This window comes from Mus caroli, chromosome 6 (genome assembly GCF_900094665.2).
Source record: "Mus caroli chromosome 6, CAROLI_EIJ_v1.1, whole genome shotgun sequence".
In the NCBI taxonomy this organism is placed as follows: domain Eukaryota; kingdom Metazoa; phylum Chordata; class Mammalia; order Rodentia; family Muridae; genus Mus; species Mus caroli.
The window spans coordinates 137,819,571-137,829,842 of record NC_034575.1 but is presented as its reverse complement, the minus strand read 5'-3'; the positions used below and the strand labels follow the sequence as shown (position 1 = coordinate 137,829,842).

The following is a 10,272-nucleotide window of genomic DNA, read 5'->3' as shown; positions in this document are numbered from 1 at the left end:
GCCATCCTTTTGGTTCCCTGGGGGCTCTGTGACATCATTCTTTTTTGTTGGATATATTAAATAACCTTTTTAATTCCTGTTTCCCTAGCATAGTTATTTTCTTAATGCTAGGCCTGTACATCCTAATTATCATCTTAGAGTATAATAACCTAATTCAAATTGTTATCAATGCAATATCAAGGATTATAAAAGCTGTGGTCATATGCAACTTCATATCCCCTTTCTGTTTTTATTGTCACAAAATACAACTTCATATAGTGTGTTCCTCGACATGCTCTCAGAATTATGGTTTTATCAACACTTTTAAACGCAGGCAAAAGTATTTTAAGCATAAACAATTCAATACTGATCCCTCCTGTTTTATTGTTTTTGTAAAATACACATGGTGTGTCCTTTAAGTGAATAGCTCAGTGGTATTAAACACATTCATTATGTGTAGTCTTCCTCCATTTACCCTGTAACTTCTTAGATTCTGAAGACTGAAATTAAATACCCATTAAACAGTATCTTTCCACCAAATTCAGTGTTAATTCTTAGTAACTTTTATTCTGCTTTTTTTCTTGTTTGTTTCTTTCCCAAATAAGTATAACCAGACTGTATTTAGCTTTTTGTGATTGGTTTACTTCACTTAGCACAATGTTTTCAACATCTTATCTATCTGGGTGGAGCTGGTAAGATGGCTTAGCAAGTAAAGATGTTTGCTACCCAACCTGATGATCTGAGTTTTATCACTGGGACTGTAAGGATGAGAGGAGAGAGCTGACTCCTGCAATATGTCCTCTGACCTCCACATGTGCGCCATGGAATGCATGTGCATGTACATACAGACACATACACGAGTCCATCTCCATGTAGAGTCCTATCTTGTATATAAACACTGTACTTTGGCAATGCATTAATTTGATGATTGATATTTGTACAGCTACAATATTTCAGCTATGGACAGTGAGGCCCACAGACACCCTTAGATTTCTTTGAGTTCCTGCTTTCAGAAATGTAAAGTTAAGTTTCTGAAAAACTTAAAGGGGAAGTTTAAGACAGAGTGGAATTGTAGGATCATATAGCAAATTGGCTTTAAATATTTATTACATTATGGTGTGTAAGTGTGGCTGTGAGGAAGGCAGAGAATAACTGGGCGTTGTGTCCTAAGAGCCTTCCAACATTTTGTTTGGGACAGAGTCTCTCACTGTCCTCAAAGATCAGCATGGATGAAGTTCTAGGGATACGCTTGCCTCTCTCTCCCATCTCCTTATCACCAGGGCTATGGACCCATGCTCCACACTTGTTATTTCATGTGGGCTTTGGATGAAATTAGATATTCACGTTTGTGAGGCAAGAGGACTGAACTATCTACCCAACCTAGTTAAGTCCTTTTCCCAGTCTTTCCTCATTTTGTAAAACTACATATGGTTTCCACAGCAACGAAGATCATTGCCAAATCCAGTCGCATGAAGCTTTTGCCCACTGTGTTCTTCTGAGTTTATAGTTTACAATTTTATCTTTGGATCACTCAAACATTTCAAGGAAATTTTGTATATGGTATTATATATTTCCTAATTCTTTACATCTAAATATTCAGTAATTTCAGCATTCTTTGCAGAAAGACTGTCTTTACCACTGAATGGAATTGACAAGCTCATCAAAAATCAGCAGACAATATATGATGGGATTTATTTCTGGATTATTGATTCTACTCCATCAGTTATATTCTTGTCTTTATGCTGCTGCCAAAGTTTTTGATTATTATAGGTTTGTAGTAAACTTAGGAATTAGAGAGTGCAAGTTTCCATTTTTATTCTTTTAAAGAGAAGACACACAACCAACTTTAATGTTTTATTTTATACTGCTTTGTTGGTCTATTTTTTTTTCTCTGGAACCTTCAGGAATTTCTGCATGCAAGGTACATCATTTCTGATCATCTTTTTCTATTTGAATGCATCTTCTTTTTGTACTTAATTGCTTTGATGTCAACACTCAGTACTGTGCTGAAAAGTTCATTCTTGCCCCTTTCCTGGTCTTTTAAATTTTATTTTTCAAATTCATTTGTGTGTGTGTGTGTGTGTGTGTATGTGTGTGTTGAGAGGGAGAGGGAGAAGGGGAGGGAGAAGGAGAGGGAGGAGAGAAAGACTTGTGCAACCCATTTTTTTCTCCATTCTGAGAGTTCCAGGGACTGAGCTCAGGCTGACAGGTTTGACAGGCAGTACCTTCCCCAGCTGAGCCCTCCTGCTGGCCCTTGCCTCTGATCTTTAGGGAAAGATTTAAGTCTTTTTCATGGAGGTTGATGTTCAGTAGACTTTTTTACCCATGGCTGTTCTGCTGAGGAAGTTTCTAATCTACATCTTTCGATTGGAGAGGGTTTAAAACATTTATGTTAAATTATTTATTGATAAGGAAGAACTTTGGTTATTTTGTCCTTTTTCTGTTTGGTGTATTGATTTTACTCTATGTTCTGTGTTTGTGTTTTCTGTGCTGCTGTTCTTTTTTTTTTTTTTTTTTTTTTTTGCTGTGATACATCGAAATTCTAAAATATTTCTCTGAATAGCTCATCTCTTGCAGATCACAAACCCGGTCTTTTATTTATCACACCAATCCAGTCATTTACCCTAGGTCCCCTTTTGATTGTCCTATGAATCGGCATCTCATGACCCCAGCCCTTTGATTCTTAGGAGACAGCAAGCACACATACTTTTTTTTTTTTTTAACATTGGAAAAGAATTCAGAGATCTTCCTGCCTCTGTTAAGTACAGGCAATAAGCTAGTTGGGTGGGACCCCCCCCCCCACGCCCGAACTCCCCTTCCCTGAAGCCACCATCTGTACCACACTGCCTGGGCCTAACCTTGCTCTGTCCCAGGCTGACATTAAACTCGGGAATCTGCCTGTGTTTGTATCGTTCTGACAAGCTGGCTCACTAATGTTATGTTTGCTAACCTTGCCTCCCAGACTTTCCAGCTACTCTGTTGTTAGACATGATTAGTACACTTAAATGTTTTGGGCCAGTGGGCTGCTTGGCTACCTTAGTCAGTAGAACACGACACTGAAATACTCTTGGAAGCTTCTCCTCACTTCAGCACTGCGAGATTCTGGGTGAGACAGATAAAGACACCTACTTTGAGCTTTTTGGCTTTTTTAGCCAAATCTTATCAGATAACCTTAATTGTGTGGTCAGGATAAGTCCCATTTTCTTTCATATTAATTTAGGCAGATGGTAATGCAATGGTAAATGCAATGCAAAATATACTTCCGTCTAGACCTAGAAGGACAGGTTTGAGAGTTCTGACTTGCTAGAATCCTTTGTGGATTCTGGTGCGGTAGAAGAGCTGGTTGTGACCAGAGTCCCTCATATGCTCTGTTTTTCTTCCTTTCCCTGGCTCCCTTCTCACCATGTGTGATCTAATAGTCACTCAACAGGCAAAGTCAAGTCACATCTTGCCTCCCCTTGGTCATCCCTGGGCCCTGTCATCTCATTGATGGTACAGTCAGACTTGAGATGAATAGATCTAGACAGGAAGTCTTCAAGGCCTAGAGAAGAAATTAGCTGGTCTTTGTACCATGGCTAGTCTGGCAAGGGCTCTGGGTATGGATCATAGTCACTTCTAGGGGAAATCGAGTTCTTCATAGTGAGGTCATGGGGAAGAGCTCCCCTTTGCTTTGTCTGAGGATGTAGTGTCAATGAGAAAAAGGCTTAGGGCTTATTACTTGCTTGGAGAAGCAAATATCAATAACATGTAAAATAAAATGTGAATGCGCACACATCTAGAGATGACAAACATATAAGAGAAAAGGTAGGGTAGGAAGGATCTGGTGTGTGTCTGAGGACAGCAGTTTGCCATGTCACCGTGGTGTCATGGGATGGGTTTGACAGAGACAGAGACATTTGCTCAAGATCTGAAGGATGTGTGGGAGTCAGAAAAGTGGACAGAGGGACCCAAAGAACCTTTTTTTGGAGAAGGGGTTGGCTGATCAAAGACTTCAAGGATGAAACATGCCTGGAGTTTCCAGCGGACAGAAAGGAGGTCACGGCTGGAGCTCTGAGGATAGAGGGACACAAGGAGCATCAACATCAGAAAGACAGAGAGCTGTTGAGAAGTCAGCAATAGGGCCTTTCAGGCTATTTTAAAGGCTAGGGCTTTTGCTATGAAATTAGAGGCTCCTGTAGAGTTTAGAGCAGAAGGATGCCATCATCTCAGAGGCCATGGTGCTGGAAAAGGAATGGAAGGAGGCTGGGATTCAGAAACCATGAGGCTTCTTAGAAGGCATCTGTGGTCACCGAAGATAAAGATGATGATAGGAAAGGTTGTTAAGTGACTGGACTTGGGATGTAGTTTGAAAGCAGGTCTAATGGGTTTTCTCAATTGGGCAGCACTCATGTGTGTGTGTGTGTGTGTGTGTGTTACCGAATTTGAAGTCTTTATTAGATTCTCTAGGGATGCTAAACAAGCGATTGGGTATTACTGCTGGGATTTGGGAGGGGTTGCAGGGTGGAGATATAAAGCTGAGGACCAGTAGCATCCAGATGACATTAAAGCTTTGAGTATATGAAAGATCATTACCAGGGATGAAGGGAGCTTGGGCCACTGCAGCACTAGAGTGGGGCGGAGTCAGGAGGCTCATGAACTGGAGAATGAGAACAATGTGTCAAGATCATAAAAGAAAATCATGGAGGATGTGTCTGGAAGAAAGTATGTGTATGACAGAGTTACTGAGGATATAGGTACAGATGGAGAGATCAAACTGGAGAGGGAAACAGACAGCTGGGTTTAATTAGCTACATGGATGTTTTTATTGAAGTGGTGGGACAAACAGCTGCCCTGATGGGCATGGGAGAACTTTGGAAGACAGACACTGTTGAAGGTAGAGAAAAGCACTTGAAAAAGTTTTGTCATGAAGAAGAACAAAGTGTTTGAGTGATGAGGGTAAAGGACCATGTTCAATGCACAGCTGGGGACTGGTTGGGAGAAGCACCCATCACTCCTCTCTGTTAAGTAGATGAACCACAGAAGCTACTGATGCAGCAGGTCCAGCAACAGTGGAGGACTGTTGATGTTTCCTTTGAGAGATTCCAAGCAGGAAACAAAGTTGCCAGGGAGAATGTGGGTCAGGAGCAAAGAAGCTGAGGTTTCAGCTGAAGAGACAGTGTGTCACTATAAGCCAAGATAGGGACACTGTAAGGAGATGTTATGTCACCATTGTCTATAAGACAAGACAAGGAAGTGTAAGAATGAACAGGACAGAAAAGCTCACAATGTTGATGGCTTTCTGGGATGGAGTCAGTGACTAAATACACAGGCTTTCATGTGTTTATATGATTATATAACCGGCCAAACAAAGCAATATGAATTCCTCTTTAAAAATGAAGCAAATCAAGATTAGAGAAACAAAACCAACAACAATTTACATGGTAGATGTTTTATTTTTAAAGCACACCAGTTCTTGAAGGTTCACTACTCTGGGTTTGTCTACTATGCAGGTAACACTCTGTAAGACCATCTACTCAGTTCATGGTGAGAACAGGGGGTGGGTTCAAGTGCAATGATAGCATTTAACAAGTGAAAAAGAGAAACAGTGAACTTGAAAGTCTGACATTCTGAGTTTGGGGATTAATAAGACTTAAGGTGTGAGCACATTGGAGGCTGGGAGACACAATGACAATGGATTGTCATTAAATTCTAAGAACTGAATTTAAAGATTACAGACCAGGAATCCCAGTAGTAGGGAAACAGAGGCAGGAGGACCACTGTGAGTTTGGGCCCAGCTTGGTCTACATAGTAAGTTCTAGGTCAGCTAGGATATATAGTAAGATTCCCATCTTAAAAACAAAATTTCCTATAGGAATACAGGATTTTTTTGAGAAGAACAGTTGTTGATGAGTGTGGGGGCAACAAAAACAGAGAAACTAGAGTAATGAAAGGCATTATATACAGGCATGAAATTCTTAAAGAAAAAAAAAAACCTATGTAATAGAAAATCTTAGGCCTTTTTTTTTTTTTGATAGAAAAATTATAGCTCATGGTTGGAGATCACCAGTTCTCTCAGTAAACCCACTCGTTACTAGACATGTGGTTTGTACACATATTTAAGCTTGGAATATATTGCAGGTATTCTTAGCCTTTAGATTCATTCATGAGCTTCTCCCAGCTTTAGAGAAACACCTTGAAAATATAATTTTTGACCTCAATAGGCAATTAAGACAAAATGTGAACTTACGTTGCTTTCAAAATGCATATTAAAAATAATCACTCTTTGATTACTTTGCATATGGAATTTTACATGATGAATATTCCAAGGAGAAAATACGATAAGAAAATAAGGACAAGGTAGGGAAGAAATAGCTACAAAAGGCTAATTTTGATCTGGTTCTTTTGTGACCTTCACATTCTATGGTTCTCAACCCATAGGTCACAACCCTTTGGGGGGAGTCAAATGACCCTTTTATCACATGGGTCACATAGTAGAGATCCTGTATATCAGATAATTACATTGCAATTCACAACAGTATCAAAATTACAATTATGAAGTAGCAACTAAAATAATTTTATGGTTTGGGTCACTACAACCACCAAGAGCTGTATTAAAGGACCACAGCATTAGGAAGGCTGAGAACTACTGCTCGAAGCTCTCTCCCAGAAGAAAGATGCCTTGCATATGTGACAGAGGCAAGTAGAAGCTGAAAACATACAAGTACTTAATCAATAATGCACATGCTCGTGGCGTTAGTCAGATGATACTGTTTCCTAGTGGGTACCACTTTTCTTCATTGAGGGGAACACTGCAGAGCTGGATGTTAACTGCTCCCACAAATACAGTTTTGCTCTTCACGATAAGCATTAAAACATGGCCCTGGAGCCCCAAGACTTCATCATATACCACCTAAAAATGGAGAGAGAAGGAACGCGTAAATCAGATATGCTTGAATGCATCTTTCTTTTCAATACGGATTTAAAATTTTAAAATGATGCTAACAACTTATACCTTGGAGGGGAGAGGTTCATGTCAAAACATTTTATTTCCAGTGTTAACCCTGAAGAGCCAAGGCTCTACTGATATAACAGAATTCAGTGACTATTTCTTCAAGAATCTTAGGGTTACTGATTTCATTAAAATTTCCCACTTCAAATTCAGTGATTCAATCAGATATCCACTAGGAATAGAGTCCAATAGTCTGCCTCTAACCATCCTTGCACCTGTCACAGGAGCTTGGGTACCACATCCTTGTGTTGCAGGTCCATGAAGAATGACAGGCCAGTGCTGCTTAAATGGGGAAGGCAATATGTTCTTGCATATTGAATGGAATCAGTTTGTGATCACGTCTTTTACTTAAAACTGCATGACTTTTAATCATGAAAATGTGTCTAGCCAATTAAACATATAATACAAACAAATCAAAAACGGGAAAGAAATCTGCCTTTCCACTCACAGCTAAAATATTGACATTCTTTGGTCTTATATATGCAATTGCTTGTTTTTCTTCTCAAAGATCTGACTTGTGTGTGTGTGTGTGTACGTATGCAAATATGCATATGCATGTATATGTATGGGTTGTTCGTGTGATTTATTTTTCCCCCCAGTGGGTCTTGTTCCACTTTGGCTTCTAATATTCTGGACATTACAGTCATGACAATGATAGGCCTGTTGAGGGTGAGAGAGATTGGCAGTGGGGGATGGGTGAAGATATTAGTTATGAGATGTGAAAGAAAGGGAGGCATGCATGGAAAGTTGACATGGTTGCCAGGGAAACGTGTTAGAACACATTTAGAAGCCGGAATTTCACACAGTGATACATATTTGCTATTTACAGCCACATTACAAGGGAGAATGGAGGGCTCTCAGTATATGCAAAATAGGAGGCAGCTTGAAAGGAAAGAGCCCAGACAGCTGGGTGGCTGCCTCTGTGAGTAAGGATGGGGTATCTGAGCAGTTGCACACTGTCTGCATCTATTTATCTCCCTCTGACGCCATCGGTGAGGACTGTAGTTGAAGCCCCTGAAGGAATCTCTTTGCCGAGCATGTGTGCCCATGACTACTCCCCCAGCACCGAAGAAATGCAAGCTGATCAATGACATTTGGTTCTCTGCCATAGGCAAAAAATAATTAGCAAGTTAAAAAGCTAATTCAATCAAGGTGCATGATCTGCGATGCTATCTAGTCTACTCTATCCAGCTACTCTTACTTCAGCTCCACAAAGAAAATTACTGTTGATTTTCTAGGATTGCCTTTTTAAAGTATCCCAAGCCAGGTGTGGGGTTCAGGGGATAATAAAGGACTTTAGAGAATGCATCAAACAGCCCCAAATTCACTCCCTGTAACTCATGTTATCTCACGGTTGCTGGATGCCTGGTGCTGCCCAGAAATCCATCCAGAACCTCAGGGTGATCTCCCTCTTATTTCCTCCACAGTGGCCACCTTCAACCTCCTGCCTTCTCCTCCCCTTTCCTGCCTATAACATTGTCCACAGTGAATTCCTCGCCTGTCCCACAGAGAAGACAGATGACAGAGCTTTCAAAATGATACACGGGAGGAGGAAAGTGACACACTTTCAAGACGTGGGCCCTGGAAAGGTCTGGCTCAGGAACTCTGTGAATTGCACCGATCAATTCCAAAAGGGAGATTTTCAACAAAACACAGCAATAACTTATATTCACATTCACGCGGATCTGTCTTCGGCTGTGAGCCTTTGCATGCTGGGAATAAGAATACTAACCTCTAGCACCGTGAAAAAGAATTAGTGAGAGGCTAATTCAAGCTTCATGCCAAATATTCAACACTCATAAATCAACTTTAAATATTCATCAAACACACAAATAGGGGATTTTTTTTGCATTTGGCTGAGGAATACACTTACTGACAAAAGCGATTTCCTCAAGCGCCCAGAAAGTAGGAAGCCTCAGGAAGTCACTTTGAAATGTCTTATTATTTTAAGTCACTTTGAAATGTCATTATTTTAAGTCACTTTGAAATGTCTTATTATTTTCCTGTGGCAAATGTAAACATCAGGACTTCCAAACCTGTGCTCCTTGGTAGATTTTTAACCTGTTCTTGAATAATACAGATTATTTTCTTAAAGTGACCAAAGTTAAAATATTGGTGTTATATAGCTCTTAATTGTTCTGTGCATCTATAGTGATTAAAAAACAAACAAACAAACAAACAAAAAACCCCAAAAAACCAAAAAAAAACCTCCTTTACCATGCAACAAGTAGTTGTTGGGTCACGCTGGAGAAGAAGATAGGTAGATGTATTCTTTGTGATGTTTTCATCAAATGACATAATATGTCTTTATATAAACAGAATAAGGAATATTTCTCTTAATTAAGCTTTATAGTGTATCCATACATTTTTACCGATAAGCGTGAGGCAAATCTTCAGTCAGCCTGACACATACAGAATTTGTGGGCTTGGAATTGGCACCTCAAATAGAAAGCCTTGAGTGTAATGACTATCTATTAACTCACACATAGGCATTCACTGGACATTATTTGACACAAGGGGCTAATAAATAAGGCTAAAGTACATTTTCATGATTGCAGTGGGAGAGTAATAAACAGGAGATCAGCGAGTCTGTGGCAGTGGGAAGCATGTTAAGGGTGGGGTGAGAGCAGGCTCAGCACACGTGAGCACAGAGAATTGGAAGGAGAAGAGTGTCCGGGTGGACTTGGGCTTTGGGATGGGTTAGCTCTGAGCTTGAATAGCTTGTGCACCCTCTGGGCCTGGATATCATGTACATATATAGGCATCTGCTATTTAATGAGAAGATGTAATCCTGAAACATCAATATTTGGTGCCCTCTGTCCTCTTGTGAAGATGGCTGCAATGTTGCAGGTGACGGAGTGTTAGGGAAACACTTTCTTGCACTGGACCAGGCCTCTGAAACTTGTAGTGCATGACCGACTGAGTAAGCTTTCTCATCTTGTGAACACCAGAAGAGTTCAGGCTTGGGAGACAGCAGTAAAGGACAAGGTCCTGAGTTTGATACCATGTGAAAAAAAGCTAGGTGTAGTGGTGCATATCTTTAATGCCAAGACTTGGAAGCAGAAGGCAGGAGGCAGAGGCAGGAGGCTGTAGGACCTCTGTGAATCCAAGGCCTATACTACATAGTGTGAGACCCTGTCTCAAACAAAACAAAGCAAAACAAAACAAAATATCTAGTGAAGATACAAAATCTGAGAAACAACACACCTAATGATGACCTTTTTTTTTTTGGTTTTTTTTTTTTTTTTGGTTTTTCGAGACAGGGTTTCTCTGTATAGCCCTGGCTGTCCTGGAACTCACTTTGT

General features: G+C 40.2%; 1 protein-coding gene across 6 annotated transcripts in view; it reads right to left on the bottom strand.

The window, feature by feature from the left end:
- Positions 1–5,391: 5,391 nt before the first annotated feature.
- Positions 5,392–10,272, bottom strand: part of Pik3c2g (phosphatidylinositol-4-phosphate 3-kinase catalytic subunit type 2 gamma) — a 332,394-nt gene continuing 327,513 nt past the window's right edge. For all 6 annotated transcript variants that reach the window (XM_029478871.1, XM_021164809.2, XM_029478870.1 and 3 more), the window contains one exon: positions 5,392–6,868. In XM_029478871.1, the coding sequence (XP_029334731.1) occupies positions 6,716–6,868 (153 nt within the window). In that variant the 3' untranslated portion in view covers positions 5,392–6,715. The remainder of the gene's footprint in view (positions 6,869–10,272) is intronic.